A 20,883-nucleotide genomic window follows, 5' to 3' on the forward strand; every position below is an offset into this window, starting at 1 on the left:
ATACCGCTCCGCTACATGATAAGCAAACGGGTGTGTCTTACCTAATGGCAAACTAGGATGGCAGTAGCGTGCGTTGCTAAGCGCATTTATAAAGGTTGTGTTTCGAAAATGCAAGTACGCAGCCGCGTAGCGTGTCACTGCAGTACGCAGCCGCGTAACGGATTTTTAAATATCTGATGCAGCCGGTTTTGAAAGTTCGTTGCGGTATAAAATAAAAATTAGCGTTTTCGTTCGAATCTAGGATATTCCTACAGCGCCGGTGGCAGCTTTTTGGCTTTTTTACAATTATACCAGGCAGCCTTAACTTTGTGGTAAAACATTAGGAAAATAGTGTACTTTTTCATGTTTTGTTCGAATTCAGTGTGTGCGTTTGTGCTGCTAAAATGCTAGCCTAGTACCCTAAAAATAAGTCGGAAGAGAGTAGAGCCCTAGTCCTTAGTGCCTAGTGATTACAAGTGCTCAGGACGGAGTGTGTCCTGTTCACTCGGCGGCAGCAGCAGGACTTTCCTCAGTCTTGCTCTCCTCGGTGGGGGCAGCGTCAGCGACCGGGGCCTCTTCGGCCGGGGCCGCTTCTACGGGGGCAGCCTCAGCGACCGGGGCAGCTTCCTCCGCCGGGGCAGCTTCACCTTCAACCGGTGCACCCGTCTCCTCGAGCTTGGCCGCCTGACGCTTCAGCAGCTCTTCGTCCGACTGTGCAATCGCCTTCAGTTCGGCAATCTCCTTTAATAGCTCCTCGTTGTTTTCCTCGATCGCCTGCTTCTCGAGCTCGTTCAACCGCGCCAGCTCGTCCTCACGCACCTTCTGTGCCTCGGTGATGCGGCTCTGCTCCTCTTCCGCTGCCTTGCGTGCTTCCTCCTCCGCAACCTTACGGGCGGCTTCCTCTTCGGCGGCCTTGCGGGCAGCTTCCTCTTCGGCCGCCTTACGGGCGGCTTCTTCTTCCGCTGCCTTGCGGGCGGCTTCCTCCGCTTCCTTACGCTTGCGCTCTTCCTCTTCCTTGCGCTTCTTCTCTTCTTCTTCCTTGCGTTTCTTTTCTTCCTCCTCCTTTCGTTTCTTTTCTTCGGCTTCCTTCTTCTTCTTATCCTCCTCTTCCTTCTTCTTCTTCTCGGCCGCCTTCTTCTTCTTCTCTTCAGCCTGTGGTAGAGAAAGAAAACAGTTTTGATTAGATAGGATGACAGCGAACTGGTACGTGATTTTCGAGATGAACTAGTAATGTTCGATTCTATTTTTAGACCCTGCTAAAGATGAAGTGGACGTTTCAGAGATAAGATCGGAAGCTACCCGAGATTCGTAGACCGAACATGAGAACAAATATGAAATGTACCCAAAAGGGATCCAAAAGCCTGAAATAAATCACATAAGTCTGAAGTTCACATAAGACCGAGCACACTGTCTCCTTTGGAAACGGTCGACTCGAAGTTCACAGTGATGGTTTATGTGTGTAACAGTGTGTTACAGAGACTCAATATAGTTAAACAGAGTTGAGGAAAGTGACGACCGAGACTGGACAGATACTCGACAGAGATATTGTCCACATTACCTTGCGAGGTGTCCATTACGTCTTGCACTTTGTTATGAAATGAATCAAATATTGCTAGCTTAGTTCTCAAACCTTGAATTCTGTGGTCTCGAATCACATACCTTCTTGGCTTCTTCAACCAGACGAGCTTCCTCGGCTAGTCGGGCTTCCTCGGCCAGCCGGGCTTCCTCTGCCAGTCGAGCTTCCTCAGCCAAACGGGCCTCTTCAGCCAAACGCTCCTCTTCAATGCGACGACGTTCCGCTTCTTCGGCGGCCAGGCGTGCTTCCTCCTCCTTGCGCGCCTGCTCCTCCTGGCGAATCTTTTCGCGTTCGGCAGCACTGATGATAATAAGGAACGATAAAAAACATTCATATGCTACAACCCATAGAATACAAAGTGTGCAGTAGTACACTTACGCTTCCTCCTTCTTCTTGGCTTCCTCCAGCAGCTTCAGACGCTCCCTCTCCAGGTTGACCGGTTCGTAGCGAACCTTGTTCAGCTCGGCAACGCGTTCGATCTTTTCCTGCTTGTCCTTCAGCTTCGAATCGGTCGGATCGTCGTACAGCTTCGGGTTGTTGAACTTGCGCGTCGGACGAACTGGATTTAATTTTCCTACTGTAGAGTTTCAAATATTCCCCGGTACGGGAAAAAAGGGAGATCGGTCGGGTTCCAAGGGACGGATGCATCCAGGTTTTCAAGGTTGATAGTTTCACGGGCAGGAAGGGTGGGTTTATGTAATTTTTTTTGTTAGGATAATTGGAAAATAGATGGACGAGAGAAGAAGAGATATCTATTGTCAGGGAATCGGTTCTACAAAGCGATACTACGATGAGTGGCATATGATAATAGTGAGCATAGTTGGTTTATTTCCGTTCAGTTTTTTTTTTTTTTCGTTCAGCAAAAGCAGCGAAGCGACCAGACGATGCCAACAGTGAATACTCGTCATGCTAGACTGTGGAACGTCTAGAAAATTGTTCATTCACCGTTACGCACCCTCGAGCGAGTTGTGTGGGACGGGTAAGGGTGAGGCAATGAAGGACGAAAGGACACGAATGAAATAAAACAGCAGAAGGTGAGAGCATGCAACAATCGTATAGAAAAATCGGTTCATTTTACACCGGTATGTGGTAATATATCTATTGTATGTGCAAGCGAGCGACCGTCGCTCCGCGTTTTCTCGGGAGTCCGTCTATACGTGGGTCAAGCCATTCCCAATGCACCCAACAAGCAGTCATGCTAGGGTTAGTGAATTGAACTCGCTTTAAACCAACCAATCGTCGTAGGAAGGCCATGGTCTACTTACTTTGATTAGCAGTTAGAACAAATTCGGGGTTTCTGGGGGAGTTCACACTCAGCGGGTGGCTCGTATGTGGGAAGAACGCGCACCCGCGCAGATGCGCCGCGATCGTGACGATTTGTTTAACGTTGATTTTATTTTATTCATATGTACGCGGTGCGGTCGGTAGTGAAAAGTGGAAAGAAAAAGTTTTTGGGTGGTGTGTGTGTTTTGGGTTGGAGTTCAGATGGTAAAACACCCGAAAAAGTTTGGGTAAGTGAATGTAAGTTTGTACGAGAACCAAGTGTAAAAACATCAGAGAAAAAAGAGCAAAACAAGTGTTGGAATATGTGAGCAGCATATAGCCCCGAAATTCTGTATCCATTTTCAGATGATGCCTGTTTATAACATTTTTGTATAAGTATACATTGGATCAGGTTAAATATACAATTTAAAAAAAAAAACATGGCAAAAAAGTATGCTGCAGATAGGGTGCTAGTGTGTGGAGAAAGAAATAGAACTAGTAGTAAACAACAATAATACAACTGCTACCATATGTACACGCAGATATTTAGAAGACACTAAAACACTGCAACTACAATAAAGAGAGAGAGAGAGACAGAGAAAGAAATAGAAGTATAAGGAAAAGTTGTGATTGAAAGGATAGCAACAGAAAGTAGGAACACTCACGCCTGAAAGAAGAAGAGCGAACCGGAAGTTCCTATCCTAGGAATAAACGACCATTTTTGGAACCAAATGGAGTAGGTGTACAGGTACATCCTTATAGTGCAACGTCAAGGAACAAAACGAATAAAAAGACTAAGGCTAAGTGTGTCGATTCAGTTGTTCACAGTATATCTTGTATCTTCTTCACAGGTTTAAATAATGAGGCGATTCGGTTTTACATAACGCGTACGAACTTAAAGCTGCCTTAAAGCTGTATGCTAACGAACAGAAATAGTAAATAGTAAGTGATCATCCTTCTCTCTTGCTTTAAACGCAGGAAGATCGGTGGAATTTGCATCCAGTAAATAAAACGATGTACTCTGTGTAGTAAACTGTAAATATAACATCTGTAATCTTTATCATCTGTAAATATATACCCTTTCTCTCGACTCGTCTAACTCTCGGCTAGTGTGGAAGTTGGCTGTGCAGAATGGAAACTAAAAGTAAAACTTATCGAATTTGCTGGTGAGATTGAATGAAAGCTAACCCTTCGCAGTACCTTGCACAGAAATTGGGCAACATACTGTTTCTGCCCTATAACAGCAATCCATCCATTATAGGAATAACTAAACTGAATGTGGATATATTTATCTAAGATGTTTCATTTGATCCGGAAATAGAGTTGGATAGCTGGCAAAAAAAAATTGACTCAAAAATTATACATTAGTTGTGGTTAAAAGTTTGCCAAGCACTGAAGCCTGCTAGCACTAAAACAAACAAAATAGCTCTCGTCAGGAGTAGATAAAGAAACTGATACGCTTTTAATAAGACGAACTACGATCGGTTAGCAGGTTGCAGGTTAAGAAGAAAGTCGATAGTTGGTTGAAACAAAAAGAAAAAATGTTAACAAGATGTTACACATTCACCATGGCGCTGTCCTTCGTGTCGTGTCGAAGGAGCTAAAGGAAGGATCACCATCCGCATTCTACGAGCTACACACTTAAGCGGCTAGATTAACGTCACTGCTATAGATGCCCTTCTTGTCGCCGAGCTTCGATTTGTAAGTTTCGGTTTTAGTTACCGTTTCCTTAACTGGATTTTTTTTTTCATTGTTGTAAGTACGCATAAGGCAAGGTGCAGGCATCGAGCGTGTAATAAATGTTGTGTAAAATGTTCGAAAAAAGAGAAAGAGAAAATTGTAGGGAAAGATAAAAAATTCAATCAGTAGGATCATCCACGCGGTACTGCCCGTAGTCGAAGTTAGTGATCGACGAATTTTTAGCAACAGGTACCCTCCCATACATAGCATCACAATGTACGTGGTTGCAGTAAACACACCAAAATGGCGACAATGAGTAGTGGGTGTTTCGGTAGTTGATGTGACTGTTAGTGTCGGGATTTTTTTAAAATATACGGTGACACGTTAGCCGTTAGCTGAACGTAACACGTAAACACGCTTGACGCAGTGTGTAGCTGACGCTATGGGTAGAAATAGTTGTTGATGTAATGGCAAAAGATTTCGTGAAAGTATACGACGACGATCATCACAACGTTAGCCACAAGACCGATGATGACTGATGGCGGATCGGTAAAAAACAGAGGACGAGCGAAAATGTTTCTTTTTAGCGCAAAGTATTACTCATACATCAACCGCAAATGTATGTATTTGTGATCATGTGGGTTGTGCCCGTGGAAATGTGTGGACGCCCACGACGACGATCACGCGACAGGTGTACACCAAATGGTTCATGCTAGTGTTTAATCAACAGCGTCTCTCCCTCACATAACAGTCCACTTAGAAAGATTTTTACTCCTTAGTTGATTCAACCCATATGAAGATGGTGAAGTGTGCAACAAATGTTCTATATTAATCACGACCCGGATCACGACCCTGCTCCGTTTGGAACCTGGAACGCCTACTTACGCAATAGTGTGGCGTGGTGAGTGCACGAGAAACGAGCTTCAGATACTGCGATAGTTTAGCCAGACAAATTTGCCATTATACATTTTGCGCTGGTTTGGATTGAGCATATTGTGGTAGGTACGGGTGTGTGCAGGGTAGAGTTGCTGACGATAGAGATTGTTCTTAATTTTTACTAAAAGAACAGACGTGAAGTAAGTGCGCAGAAAGAGCAAGGGAACCCCAAGGAGACACAATGGTCAACGCATAAAAATAGCAAAAGAGAGTAAGAAAGAGAAGGATCTCATTAGAATGGGATATTAACTGGTGATGAGTTGGTTGGAACACATTGGATCAACGCAGAGCCACAACGACACATGGGTAAGGGAAGAGGCAGTACGAAATCGACAAAGAAAAGGGAACATTTTTAAGAGGAAAGTGATTAAACACTTCGTGTTACTGATGGATCTTGTTTGGAGTAGCTAGGAAGCATGTGTTTAACAATTTTTTGGACAATAATTACTAACAAAAGGAACCGAATATCAATCAATGCAGTGTCTTTTGAGAGTGAATGACAGCTATACTAAGTCAAGCTACTACTACTTTTACAGGGTGTTCCATCCAGAGGTGTCCAATGATTTTTAAATTTTTAAATTTTTGTGGTTTTGAGAAAAAAAGGTTTTTTTTAATGAATAAAATGAAATCCTCCAAAATGTCCTAAATAATTATTTTCAACACGAAAAATCTACATTTTACGACAATATCATAAGAAATAAAACAAGATTCTGAACAAATTTGAAGTTGTTGGAAAGTAACTGACTTGTTGGAACAAACCTTATACGGCTTTATGATCTGATCACCATTGATCGCTACTGTAGGACCGACTTCGTCTGGACGCACTTGCAAATAATCGAAGATCATCGAAGTTCGGTTCAAACTTATCCATTTTCCAAAATGTTGTGTTTTCCGATTTATCAAAGTATGCCAGTCTGTCCACTGGTTGTCAAGTTACTATTAAAAAAAATCTTCAGATATCTCTAGGTGGAACACTCTGTGTAATTGCTACCGGTTGCGTATTGAACACTTTCAAAACAGTTTCCCTACATTGGAGTTCCCAGTGTACGACGCGTGTGTTGCAGTGTTGGTAGAGTGTTTAGCCATTGCTACTGTTCATCGCACTGGGTGACATTTTGTTCTGTCAGCGTCGTCGTTTGTTCCGGTTCTGATAGAGCATCAGCGTACGCTTTGCGTTTCTTATGAGCGTCGAGATCAGAAGTTTTCTTCGGTAGCTTGCTATAACTATGGTTGATCCGTCCCCCATTCATCAAATTCCAGTGCGTGTGTGTGTATAATATACGTGGTTGTGTGTGTGTGTGTGTGTGTGTGTGTGTAATTTATTGAAAAAAAAATAGAAAACAAAAACAAAACCAGTCAGTTTGATCGGTATCAGAGATGCCCTACTATTGACCGGGATTGAAATGAGCCCAAAGATGGGAAAGATGAGCTGGTAGACTGAAACACCCGGTATTTCGACGGTTTGAACAAACTGGAACCTCGCATTTACTTGTAATCCTCAAGTGCCTCTTTGGCAGCCCTCATCATCGATCTCTGGACCCGCCTGTGGAGCTTTCGTTGGACTCTCGCAAGTACTGTTAGTGTGTGGTTGGTACGGTCGACGGTCGAGTTCGGTGTAGTGCGTTGAAGGGACGGTTTTTGTTTTGCAGTATCCGTTGTTGGACGGATTGGCGGAGGTGTAATGAATTAGAAATAGATTCGTATATTTAATCTTGGCTCAACAGTGCTACACAATGATTAAAATGAGCGTGTGTGCTGGGTTTTTTGATGTTGATTGTGGTTTTATTTCGGGTGCCATATTGGCTAGATGATTTCCAAACTCACAACTTCTAGTGATTAAATAGGACACGCATTTAGTGGCTTAGAGAGGGAGCCATTTTTAGAACAATGTAACGTTAGACAAACGAGGGTTCTTAAGTTTTAGACACAAAACGGAACATTTTTTTTTTTGTTGCTTTTGTTTACCGATACAGCTAGCGATACTGGTGTGGGAAGAGTAGTGGTAGAGGGATCTAGCTTAAGGGTACTCGTGAATGAACTCCTTAAACTCATCCGGTACCTTGTAAGCATGGTTCAGATAGTACTTTTCGAGATATTTCTTAATTTTCGTGTTTACTAAAGAGAAGAAAGAGAAGGCAATCAAAACATGTGCATCCGGGATGGGAACACTCGCCAGCAAACAAACACGATGCACGGTCCAATGAACAGCTTAGCTTGTACTAGTCATTCTCTACTTTACTACACGTGCCACGTGTCACTTTGTTCGTTCGTATGGGACCAGTTCGTATTAAGGGTTTAGTAGATACGGTACGAATAGTACGAGGTGATGGGATAGGCGAAGAACCTAACTACGATCGATGGTGCAGTACTGTAACGGTAGCGGTCTGATGTACGAGTACACGTCCACAGAGATGGAAACAAAACAAGGGAATGAAAGAGAGAGAGAGAGAAGAGAGAAAGAAAAAGAGAAACAGAGATAGAAATCAACACATCATAGCTACAGGAAGTACAGGGAAAAACACATTTAGCGTACAAATGTGGCCCAACGAGGGAACTTCTCTTCTTCTGCAGGTAGGTAGCTTGCATACGGAACTGCTTGCTCTTGCGGAAGCAGTGCAATCGGATTGCCACGCTGCTTGCGGAGGATGCCTCAAGCGCTTCGCAAACTTGATGCGATTAGATCATACAAGGTGGGATGGGTTGTAAAACGAAACAAAATAAAACAACATAAACATTTAAGAAATTGGCAAAAGGGCCATATCTGTGCTTAAAAGCGTAAAAAATGGCTCATAAAGCATATGAAGGATCTTTGTTTTTAATAGTTTTAGCAGCGCGTGTCACATTTTTGCTATTTGTTACCATGCACCGCGCAGACCACAGCACCGATTAATATTAATTTTCTGTTCTTCTGCTCTTCCGCCGATATCACTAGAAGTGTTTTTGAAAATCATCCACCATTCAGCAGTGAAAGGTAGTGAAGAGAGTGCATATATATGGGGTTTCTCTGTTTCTTCTCGACGAGAACGAGGACCGAAAGGAAAAGGGTAAGGTGTCGATGGTTGGGTGGCAATACTCTTGTCTCTTTAGTTTATTGTTCTACCAGTTCACATTCTGGCATTGGCGTAGTTGTTGGGGACGGTGAGGTTTGTCGTGACGGGTGACTTTCGCTCTGGTGTGTTTCCCTGCACGCGTCGAGATCATCCGCGAAGGGTCGTTGCGAGAAAGGTTCTTGGTGAAAGTCGGTAAGAGGACAGGATGTCGGTGAGGCTTGGTGTGGTGATGGTGAGAGTGGTGGTGGTGAGGTTGGTGGTGTTTGCTGCTTCGGAGCTTCCGCCCGCACCTTGCGGGCCTTACACTTTTTGTCCTGCTTGCGCTGGACCCGTTCCCTCTTACCTTCCTCCACATCGGCCTTGGCCTGGGTGCGGTTGGACTTATAGTACGACATGACGTTCACATCCTTGCCGACCCTGGCGGTATCGTAGTTATAGATACGGGGTTTGCTTTTCGGGTAGGCCTGCGAGCCAATGATGCGCGTACTGGCCAAGTGGTTCTTGCCTGTATACGAATATCAGGCATACGGGTCAGGATCGATATACGGCAGATCGCGAACATAGTGTTGAACGGAAGAGAGAGAGAAAGATAGAAAGATAGAAAGAGAGAGAGAGATAGAAACAGAGACAGAGCAGATAGTCGAGACGGGGAGTCAAGGAAATCAAACGAGAGGGAAACGGGTAAGAAAGAACAGAGAGACAGAGACACACATAAGAAACAATGGTTGGTTTCCAAAATGTCAACATATTTTAGCACGCAACACGTGTAATGCAACGTGCCATAGAAATACTTAAAAACAAATAAGTGTCATAACTAGACTCGTTTTTCAGTTTGTTTGTTTGTTTTTTTTACCAAAGAAGCTCCGCGCAGATACGGACAGAAAAAGAAAGAAAATGGTAAGAAATAACACAACGAAAATAAAGAAATCGAAACAAAAAAAAAAACACCAGAACAGAGCACCTCAACAGAGCAAAACAGAAACATTAAACAAACAGTATATATGCAATCAAAAACTTAGCACAGCAAAAGAAAACTAGAAACAAAAAACTCCGGAACAATAAAGACTGTAAAACTGGAACAGAACAATCGGAAAGAAGACACTGTAAGTTGTGGAACGGGAACAGGTCCTTAAACTCGCGTTGTAACATCTGCCGTACGGATACATGCTATTATCCAACATTTCTTTTCTAACATTCACCTTCACCAACGATGCGGTTAGCACAAAGTGGATCCTTTAAGAGCTAAAATATCTCTGCCACAGTAAAGGATGTAGCTTAAATTTAATGCTAAAGTTCGTTCTTCGATTACACACATTCAAAATTCGATCGATCAGTCACATACACCGTTGCAGAATCACAATACTAACCCTCCTCATCGACATAGTACGTGTAACGCCACAAGATGTCATCCAACAGCACATATTCTTCGATGCACAATTATACGATTGTTTTCAGCGTTTTGATAGACAGATGTTTGTACAATAAACCCGATGGGCAATTAGCAGAGCAATAATAAAACAACACAAAACCCAAATAAAAACAACGTTAAAGTTGCAGCAAATATCGTCATGTAGCAGCAGCAGCAGCAGCAGCAATGTAGCATAGTTAAATTGTAAACCAATGCGAAGCGATTGTAAAGAGAAGCAAAATAGAAAACAAATCAATGAAACAAAACATACATCGAGAAACACACATACACATGTAAACAAAAGGAAACAAACGAAAGAATCAAGTAAAACGTTTCTTTGCTAGATATAATACTAAAGAGTTGATGACGAATGGAATGATCTAACAATAAGAGCGGGGAAAATATGAAAAGCAAGCTCTTTAAAGCAACGCCTTGTTCGCCTGGAAAGGAAAATGAACAGGAATAAGCCGGGTAGTGCAGAGGCGGCTGGAAAATGCCATGTTTTTTTTTCTCTCCTACTCGAATTTGGACATATATTTTTGTGTTGAATAATTTAAGTTCAGAGTGTAAATGCATTGCAGCTGTAAGAGATTGTGATATTTGAATGGAAAGCTAAGGTGACTAAGAGGGCGCATCAACTACGTAAGAGGAGTGAGTGTGGAGACTACCTCTCCTTAACAGAAACGGGGAAACCAAAAGGTGAACGGCCATGGAATATGGAACGGTGGTGGTGGTTGTGTTGGGCGGGTAAGAAGGGAAACGGTCTCACTTACCGACATAGCGGGACGCTGGCGAATGATATCTGGCCATGGCCTCGATATCGTTACGAACGCTGCGAATCGGATCGGTAATGTGGCTCTTGACGTAGGTGTCACTGTTCAGGCGGTTGTGGGCGGAGAACGGATCGTACACCCACTTCTTGGGGCTGTGTTTAATTCGAAAAAGTAATCAATTCGTTTATTGAATGGCTGTAGCATTGGCGTGATCGCGTTCAATCACGATACATACTTCGGTTCTGGAGCTGCCTGTGCGATCGGAGCCATCAGGCGTGGAACGGGATCGTTCAGCTGGCGCAGCAGCAGTGCGGTCGAGTTGCGGATATCACGCTTCTCGTCCTCAAATTCCTACATAACGATTCAGGGGGTGCAAAGTTGCAAATGTAAAATCGTAAAATTAGTGCGATGGAAAACCAGTTTCAGTAAGACTACCAGCTGATACGGTACACCAGCCTACGGGGAGGGGAAAAAGCTGTTTTATTAGGCAATGGCACAGTTTTCAAATGGCCCACAAATTGTTCTACAAAGCGAGGATTTCTGCCGGATTCGGTGGACTTTCAACCAAATGTGGTGCGAGAGGGACAACAGGTACGAAAAAGGTAGCGAAAAGCAACAATAAAAAAAAACACAGTATTCTAGACAATGATCATAATAGGCAATGCAATGGAGACGCCTGGTGGCACTGAGTAGTTTTTTGGCTGAGTAAGTGATTATGTCTTCAATGAATGTGGCTGCGTACTTGAGTTATTGGGCTGCTTATTTCAATTTGAGCGTTACGAAGTGAATTGTTTGGGCTACAAAGTTTGTAAATTACCAGCGACTAAGGATATGGGTCAAGGTCATTGAGTAAATAGGCCGGCTTGATTACTATTATTGTACATTATATCATTAGATTATTATATTAATAGGCCTTTCAAGATTTTCTGCTCAATGTTGAGTACGCGCAAATGGACAGTGAGAGAAAATGCAAACAAATAAGCAGCTTTTGTTTTAAATTTGTTGGATAGTACCGGTGTTTCGTGGTAGTATTTACTGTTTCATTTATTGTGCTTGTACTGTTGTACTGACGGTGCTGCTGTTTCGTGTCCATTGCTTACCAAGTATGAGGGCGAGTTGTAATACTGCTCTAGGGCACTACTTACAGGACTAGCGCGATATTTACGTTCAATGCGATCGAATTCTTTGTTGATGATCGACGGTCGTAGATAGGGCGAGCGGATCGTGACGACCCGAGCCGGCGATACGATGACGCGGGCCGGCGAACGGATCGCACGCACGGTGCGTACCGGCGAACCGAGCACGCGAACCGGCGAGCTGATAACGCGTACCGGCGACCCCAGCACCCGCAACGGGGATACCACGATCCGCGGCGGTGACGTGACGACTCGCGTCACTGGAACGAGCCGCTTGTGCGCAACGTACGGCATCGGTGTGCGGTACGTCGTGGTAGTGGTGGTGGTGATCGTGTTGAACTGATGATGATCGTGGACATCACAACGAACGGGTGTAAAGTTGGTGGAGTGTTGGTATTGTTGTCGCGCGAATTGTGTTGTGTAGAGTGTGACCAACAAACATTTTTACAAAATATTTTACACACACACACACAAGAAGGATACGGATGGTATTGGTGACACATCAGATGGTATGGTAGCAACAGTGGTGGCGTTCATGTGCAGTAACCGAAAATAAAAATACGGAAGGAGTAGGTGGAGTTGGTGAAGAGAGAGATAGAGATAGAGAAAGAGGAAGAACGGAGCAAAAAACAGAGAACGAATTAGGGAAACTATTATATACAGACACGCAGCCAGTTTGCGCCTTAAATACAATAACTATCAAGAGTACAAATTAGTTCGTAGCCTGTCTGAATGTTTGTACATGCAATGTGGCTGCATCAAGATATCCAATAATTTGTTATAAGTCAATATAAACAAATGAAAACTTTACAGTGATGACCAACGTGATAAAACAGATTCCTTATTCTCTCTACAACCACGATAAGTCTTGGGCTGTCATCACCCCAACCACCGACAACACGAGATCAGCCACAATAAAATATTCGGAACCACGACAATGCTTCTCCACATGTTGTACCTCTACTACGTTTTTAAATACTTGCGTATTTAAAAACGCTGAAATCAGATGCTCTAGCTCAAACACTGTACAGTTCGAATCATTCTCTGCTCCGGATCAATTTGTATTAATGTCTGTTTGGGTCAATGGAGTATAATATGAAAGACCAAGATTTCTCCAATTATCATAACATTAAGATAGCGATCCATTTATAAACGGTTGCCAAATAGCCGTTATTTTTTTAACGATGAAACCAAAAATAATAATTTATTAACAACAACGGGGACGTGCCGTCATATTCAATAATAAATGAATAAAATAGTTTTTGAAACGCCATGAAATTATTTGTACTCCTGCAATAAAGATATTAAATTGTCATCATTGAATTGATTCAAGTTTCTTATCTCGATAAGCCCTGCTTCTCTCGGCCGTCTTGGAGTTATCTCAATGTTACGAAACCGCAATGATTTAACCAAAATTAAAGATTTTAATCTGTCATCAGAGGCTGAAATAACTCTACGCTTCGTGCTCTTCGATGGTGTGATACTCGAGTTGCTTTAAATGTGTGTTCTTTACATGACTTCCCACTGTACGATTACCGTCGTACCTTCAAACTAACATGCACATTACTCACTAGGGATATTTCAAATTTACAGAAATAACTTGAAACTATTTCAACAGGGTTGCCGTGCCGTAAATGTGCAATGTGTTGGTTTGTACAAGTTTGTACATTAGAGAAACCAATATCTCGGTAATACCAAACCAAACGTACCAAAGGAAGAAACACGGAGTTGTGAATGATATCTGAAAAGGTTAACCCTCTACAAACAAAATACTTACACGTGGCACTCCGGTGTATCGCAGTGGAGTCTGTGAGAGAATAGGAGGGTAAAAACACAATAAGATCAAATTGTTCGCCATTTTGAGATTTGTTTTTGTAGAAATTAAAAACAAAAACAAAAAGAAATTAAAAACTGTAAGCGAGTGACTATGATAGTCTTAGGAGTGGAAATAACACTGATACGGGAAACGGGATTGAAAGACAACAGACGAGCTACAGTATATAAAGAGTTTGAAGAAACACAACAACACGTATATTCACACAGAAAGAAAGGAAAAGTGGTTTTATTAGGTGTGTTCAGAACAGAGAATAGGACGGTACACAGAATAAAAAAACAACGCAAACAATACAAAATATACAAAATGGACAACATAGAAGCAAACAAACACATACACAAAGAACACAAGAGAAGCACTTCAGAGAGAATTATTGTTTTAACGTAGGATTACTTCTGATAAGAAAAGTTAACAGAGTAGTAAATAAGTGGGTAGTGTGAGTCCGTGATTTGACAGTTAGTACAGTGGAATTGTGACAGTGGTGGAATGAGGTGGGCTATGATACGTTTATGGCGTTAAGTTGAGGTGTTTGCTAGAAAGGCTGTTTCAAAGGAAGATTATTTCAGATAAATAAGCTTAGCTTTGAGTGAAATTTAAAATAATGATACTTTTTTTGTACAACATTGTCCTGTGAACTATTCTAACAATTTATATAATCTCAACACTACATGAACAATATCGCATTCCACTGTACTTAAGGTCGTTCATCGGTTGTTCCCCCACGTTATATTATTCGTGTACGTGTGTTTATTTCTGTAAGTGTTTGCGTGCGGTTCCGTGTGTCCACTCCAGCATTGCGGATCGAAGGACAAACAACAACACAACACATTTTGCGATTGGACAAGAATGGTTTTTTCCTTATCCTTTCGGTTTTATTGATTCGAATATATTGGCATCCATTGGGTCGCTTTAATTTATCATTGATTCACAAATGTAAGTAAAATTTGAAGTTTTTCGTAAAAGTGCAGAGTATATTATGAGATAATAAATACAAAAAAAAAACACGGTTAGTAAGGTTCACCAACTCGTTCGCTAAGGATCTGATCTATGGATGACATAGCCTAATGCCCCGGCACTACTAGCTGCTTCAGAAGTAGCAGCACAAGCATTCGTCGCAGGTGCTACACTATAGTACAGTTCAAATTTTGCTACCTCGCTGGGATTACCTCTACCCATCTTATCTGTAGATACTTTGGGGCGGGCGAGATACACAAGGCGTTCCGAGAAATTTGGTGAAAGTGATTTAGAAACTCTTACAGTGGGTTAGTAATATTGTGACGATCGAGTGCATGATACACAGTGGGGGGGGAAAATGCACACAACACACAGATGCCCTCGATGTCGATGTGTGTATAGTGAGGTGCGTCAGGTGATCCTCGGTTTTAGACGCGGTACGAGTAGTGCCGGTAGGTGGTACCATGCGGCAAGCGTCCAGATGTGGTCGAGCTGTAGCTGTAACCGCCCGGCCCGCCTCCAGTAGTCGAGGTGCGCTCCGTGCTGTACGAGTAGCCACCCGGTCCACCGCGGCTGTTGCGCTCCGTGGTCGATGAGTACGAGGACGAGGAGGTGGACGGACGCGAGTACGGATCGGATGAGTTGGATGACTCGGTGACGGTCTTGTAGGTCTTTGAGTACGTGTAGGACTCATCACGACGCGGTGTCGACGTCTCGACGGTCGTATAGCGTGGGGTCTGCGAAATGCGTTTGTTTCAGTTTTTTTGGGTACTGTATCGTACGTTTGCTTTAATGGGTTTCTTTACATCACCAACACGCTCCTTCTTGTAACAGTATGGGGATGGGAGGGGTGGGAATGAGACAGGGAAGTTGGAAGAATGGAAACGGGAATTGGGAATAGTGGTTTATGTGTTTGTTTTGTTTGTGTTTTTTTTTTCTATCTCATAATTGTTCGTATGTAAAAGCGCTTCGAGTAAAATCTCCGCCTATACTCTGCTTCACAGAAATTCGTTTGGGACAGTTCAAGTCCGTCACAGATCGATAGAAATTGAAACATGTTTGAAAAATATATCCCCTTGAGGGGCTTCGTTTCGTTCGGCCTGGATGTCTTTGGTTGAGTGCTCTTTATGTGTTAGTAAGCACGATCGCGGTCCCATAAACACTCCGATCGCACTGCATGTACTTGTATGTTAATACTGTTCTACTAAATGCCCATTATTAGTGGCTTAACGGGACTATCTCCACACGTCAAACTACTCACGCCCTCTAGTGGCGATAGTAGGTGCGGGCATAACCGGGCTCGAAAAAGATTACGTGTCGGCGCCCATCCTTGACCGGGGCCGTACCGTGCACGCGGCGCAGCAGCATATCGACGTTGTCCGCGTCCGTCGTATGGCCTGTTGCCCGATTGTATTCCCGGCGGTGCAGCTCGTTCGCGATACGCTGACGATTCAGGTCCCGAGGCGACCGATAGTCGTCGATCGGGCGGGCCAGAATGCGCGGATCAGGCTCGATTCCTTCGCGATTGATCGCCTCCAGTATGGAGACGCGAGCCTCCTTGCGAGGCTGCCGCTTACCGTACGCCGTGACCGGATCCGGTATCAGGCTGGGGCGCGGCACAAACGGCACCTTGTCCCAGTCGACTCCACGTCGCTGTGAAGAAGAGATTGGCAAGTGCTGGATTGATAGTTGCCTGTAGAGGGTTTGTGCAGGTTTGTTGGGCCTTTTTTTAACGCATTTTCGGGAGTTAGTGGAGGAGAGCTGTCCGGATGTTAGCGGCAATGACGGTGAGGTATGCTTTTCTTGGTGGACTGATCAGTAGATCGCGTTCAAAAAACAAGAATAGCATTGAAGAACCAAAAACTGCTGTTTCCTGCTGCTCAAATAGGTTCGAAAAAACAAAAGATCTCGATGAGGATCAACATCACTCTACCATTAGACGAATGGAAATCGTCCAACTACTTGCTGATTATCCCGACACCATCTTCTAAAACAATGGACACAACCCAGGGCCAGCCATCAACAGGCCATCCTTTATAGGTAGGTGTAGCTTATTTTTGAGCATCACACCCAATACGACCGTGATGACCGTTGTTCGGTGGTTGCGATCTTTTGGTACATTCCGAGCACTGAGCACGTTTGCGTTTAAAAATAGCTATTGCTCAGTCTAAAGTCTACCCCACGGATCGTAGGTTTCAGCTGTCCTCGGCGGATGGAACAACAGTGGTCCCGCAAAACAGACAAGCCATGATGATGATGCGCATGTAGCGCATCCCCGAAACGGCAACCCATCGCGAGTGTGTGTTTGCCGCTTGTACAAGCTTCGTGGAGCAGCAACATTACTGTCACCAGTTTGCCAAGTCGAGGTACAACGCGCACGCCCTTGCGCTAGACAACATATTTTTAGTTTGACAAAGGCAAATATGTGCGATTTCGCTTTAATTTTCAACCGTTCGGATTGGAAAATATGTGCTGCAGCTGGTATTTTGAAACGTTCCACCGTTTTATGTTTGGAAAGACTCAAAAGAAAATTCTTAAAGTATTTTAAATATGCAGAGCTGAATAGTTTTTGCATCGCTTCGTTCAGACGTGTTGCATGAAGTAGCTTAAAAACGGTTCAAGGCAGTCAGGCCTGACGTATGACAGAGTACGCTACCATTTGTATTTGGCCAACTTTTTTGGCGCCCAAGTGGCGCGTTAAATTATGTCATAATTTGGAACGAGCAAGCTATTTGGAACACCATCCGCGCTATATTTAGCCACATTCGCACGACTGGTATTGCAACCAGGTTGTACACTTGTTAGCAGCCATTGAACCTGACCCTGTTATAGGACAGCCATTTTTCAGCCGAAACGAGCGTAGTTTCGGTTGCTTTGATGTAAAAAAGCGGCGCTAACCGTCAAAACGCCTCCTACATATTGTAGTCCCATTTTTGTGGCACTTTATCGCATTCTTGCTAATTACTTGATCTCTTTTTCTTACCGTCTACCAGGGATTTCCCTTTTTAACCGTTGTGACTTGTGTCGGATGATACGGATTAAATATAGATTTTACTGTGCCCCGTCTACATGTGTACTGTACTAGTGCGCGTAGCGGTCCCATGAGGAAGAACTCACAATCGAGTTCCGGCATGTATGCTTCAAGCGTATTATAAAATCGGGATTAAATAGAGAGAAAAAAAAACTATAACGCCAGATGGTGTAACTGAAAAAATGGTGAAAGACCCGATCCGCCGATAAAGATCCGCTTAGAAGCGCTTATTCGAAAGGGAGCTGATTTATGATCCGCGACGAACCTTCTTGTGGATGAGGAAAGCATAAGACACTTTGGACTGTTCGTTATTTATCACGTTTTCCTAGAATTGGATCATGCGATAGAATCACCAGAAAGATGTATTGTTATTCGGAGTCAAAGTTGCTCACTTAACTTGATTTTTTGTACATACTCAGAAGGACTCAGAATGCGATATTGTTCAGTGTTGTTTTTTTCTTTTCGATCGATTTATGCAATATTTTTCAAACGTGTCTCAATTTCTTTGTGAAAATGCTCGATTTTGTACAATTCATCCTCAATTTTTTACCATAATATAAAGATATTTGTAACTGTGAAGTGTGAAACAAAAACAAATGGCTATTTTTGTGTGTAGTTCTACTTTTATAAAAAACGAATTTTTTTTTTATACAAAATAAGTAAAAGAAAACAATTTCCGATACATAAAACAAAATATACACCAATAGTTAAACAAAAACAAAGAATAATAAGAAACAGATGGGACCAAAACAAAAACATATAAACAATATAAACAGCCAATTGTGACAAAATGTACAACAAAATCAAACAACATTTAGCTGGCCCGGTTTCGTACACCGTTTTAAAGCCATAAGGAAGAAAAGGGTATATTCTGCTGCTATCGTGGGGGGAGAATGCAATTCTAGGGTTTCTTAATTTATTTGTTTCACATTTGTAGATGAGTTTGGTTTGTTTTGTTTCCCTGTTTTGTGTTGCAACCAAATATTTTCTTCTGTTTTACGTTTTTTGTTTGTTTGTTTAAACGGTTTGACGCACTTTGAAACAGCAGATGAGTTATGATGTGAATTAAATGGTAAGGTAAGGTAAAGTAAGGTAGGGCAGGTGGATTGGAAAGAAAGGAAATAAGGAACTTCACACATACACACAAGCATACACACTCACAAGACACATCACTAGTTGGAAGGTGTTGTGCAGAAGGAATCGAAAGAGTCGATTGGGAAGTGAAAAACAGGCACCATCGTTTCGAGCAGTGTAACCAACCGTTGACGATCATTCGTGGCGCAATCGTGGTGTGTAACGTTCAGGAAATTTCACCATTTGTAAGATTCTATTTTTGTCCTCCGTTCCATTCACGTCAATAAGTGGTTCGGTTCAGCTTTGGCTCGCGAGAGTTATCGAATCGAGAAACGAGAGTGGCTTTTTAAATAACACACTTTAGTTGATATTTTTCTAACAACAGTAGAGTCTCTTTTTTACTTGGCTTTTGGAAGCACTTTAGTGTGTTCAACTTCAGTTTTTATCACTCACACTTATTACATTCGCAAGTACAGTTTCGAAACACTTTAGTTCAGCACAGTTCCCAGTTGCCCAAAATGTCCTATCACAGCACTACCATTTCTGTTATCACAAGTATTTCATTTGCTTCACTACAATTCCTTGAACGTTACACAACACAAATGCGCACAAGTGTCGTCTGAAGTAGGAGGAAAAATGGGACCGAAAGTTCTTCCGAGCGAGCGAATGATTGTTCCCAATTTCCGTTTGTCAGAAAATTCTAAAGCTCACCAGTCCAGTCTTAGCTGGGGATTTAAATTCCAATAGAGAGTATTATTGAGGAATTGGGGTTAAACTTTAGCTTCTTGACACGGATGCGACGGTTCCGGAGCACCATTACACTCGCCCCAAGAAGAATTAACATTTTAGAAGGAGTTTTCTACAAGGCTGAGGAGTAAGGATCTCGCATACTCGTGTGTATGGGTTGGAGTTTTTAGTGGGCAGTATGAAGACACTAATTCAGGACAGTTCAGGACAATATGTGTTTGTGTGTGGTGCTTTCTTGGTTGGCTTTTGGAAAACAAAACGGAACGTAGTTTCTTACCGTCACGGTGTACGAGGAAATCGTGGGGCGGGTATAGCTCGAGCCAACCCGGCGGGTGCTGTAAAAGTCGCTTTCGTAAACCATGGTGGTTCGCTTTGACACTGAACGATGTTCGGATGTTCTGGGGGTACCCGCTCTGGTTCGAATCCGAGGAAGTTACTGGCTCACTTCACTACGGTGCCGCCTGTTTCTGTTGCGGATGCTTGCACTTGCTGCGCTGCCGGTCGAAATGGTTCTGACTCGTCGAACTGATCGCTGAAGGATGAAGTAGTTCCTTGCACCGTTCGTGCGGCGCTGAGCGTGCGCTGGCCGTCGGCCAAGCGAACAGAGCGCAAGCGAGACGGCGCTAGTACATCGCGTCGTACCAGGATGATCGGTGACAGCATGCTGGATCGGGATGCGGCTGCGCTAAAAGTAAACGTACGAAGGCACGTACGATCGCACACGATCATTTCCATGGGTGGTTGGGTGTGAGATTTCGTGTGGGCGAAAATTATCATTTTCACTGAGTTGTTTATTGCGTGTCTGTGTGTTTGTGTGATTTTCATTTTTTCGCGCTAACGTACGCCACGTAATTACGGCATTCATTGAAAATACAAGTAGCAGAGAGAAAACGCCAAAGAAAACAAAAGCATCCTTTGGCTGAAGAATGTTATGACCCAAAACCATAAGAATACACGGGACCGAAACAGAAGGGTACCTGGTCTCAGGCTTGTGTCTTGTCGGGCTTGTCGGTGGTCTGAAAAAAAAGAACGTTAATAAACCGACGAAAAGATCACGCGAATTTGGTGCAAATGGCTGCAAAAGAGAGTAAGAGAGAGAGTAAGAGAGAATTACTATTATTGTGTGAACCAAAAATCATGCTAATCACGTTTCACGGATGCGTCTTTTGTGCCAAGGACGATGAATGGGGCGAACTAGAGGCTGAAATTTATGTGTCTTTGTAAGTTTGTTCCACTTTTTATTCTTCTTTCCCATTTCATTCACTTCAACCTGTCACCTGTTCGTTATTGTCTAACCTTCATATCTACCCCAACGTTGCCAGCTTTCTTTTTGTCCAAAGCAGCATTTTCTAGAGAAAAAAAAAATCCTCCTTCATTCAATCATTCCGCTGGCAATGTGTTAGTGTTGTTGCGTCAACGAGAAGTGAACATTTTTGCACACG

The 20,883-nt window shown here is 43.1% G+C and overlaps 2 protein-coding genes across 8 annotated transcripts in view; one reads left to right on the plus strand and one right to left on the minus strand.

The window, feature by feature from the left end:
* The window catches only part of LOC126558058 (carboxypeptidase D), a 195,372-nt gene that overhangs the window by 104,960 nt on the left and 69,529 nt on the right, over positions 1 to 20,883 (plus strand). The window lies entirely within an intron of this gene.
* LOC126557458 (uncharacterized protein CG45076) lies at positions 472 to 19,882 on the minus strand. 7 transcript variants are annotated; one of them, XM_050213246.1, is made up of 10 exons: positions 19,719 to 19,882; positions 13,579 to 13,608; positions 11,766 to 12,140; positions 10,901 to 11,016; positions 10,666 to 10,817; positions 9,852 to 9,908; positions 8,828 to 8,989; positions 1,934 to 2,132; positions 1,639 to 1,855; positions 472 to 1,131 (listed from the first exon to the last, which is right to left on the minus strand). In XM_050213246.1, the coding sequence occupies exons 1-10, from the start codon at positions 19,800 to 19,802 to the stop codon at positions 481 to 483; spliced, it is 2,043 nt and encodes a 680-aa protein (XP_050069203.1). In that variant the 5' UTR covers positions 19,803 to 19,882; the 3' UTR covers positions 472 to 480. The 7 variants fall into 7 exon arrangements, with proteins under 7 accessions (XP_050069203.1, XP_050069201.1, XP_050069199.1 ...); XM_050213244.1 differs by lacking the exons at positions 8,828 to 8,989; positions 9,852 to 9,908 and having other exon boundaries at positions 11,811 to 12,140; XM_050213242.1 differs by lacking the exons at positions 8,828 to 8,989; positions 9,852 to 9,908 and having other exon boundaries at positions 1,934 to 2,114.

Source organism: Anopheles maculipalpis, chromosome 2RL (assembly GCF_943734695.1).
Source record: "Anopheles maculipalpis chromosome 2RL, idAnoMacuDA_375_x, whole genome shotgun sequence".
NCBI classification, from domain to species: Eukaryota; Metazoa; Arthropoda; class Insecta; order Diptera; family Culicidae; genus Anopheles; species Anopheles maculipalpis.

Bases quoted from the DNA above. Each gene is read 5' to 3' on its own strand.
- LOC126557458 (XM_050213246.1), bottom strand. From the start codon at position 19,802: ATGGTTTACGAAAGCGACTTTTACAGCACCCGCCGGGTTGGCTCGAGC. The intron at 8,990-9,851 runs GTTAGTATTGTG...ATTCGTATACAG, and splicing joins GTACTATGTCGATGAGGAGG to GCAAGAACCACTTGGCCAGT. The intron at 1,856-1,933 runs GTAAGTGTACTA...TATTATCATCAG, and splicing joins GCCAAGAAGAAGGAGGAAGC to TGCTGCCGAACGCGAAAAGA.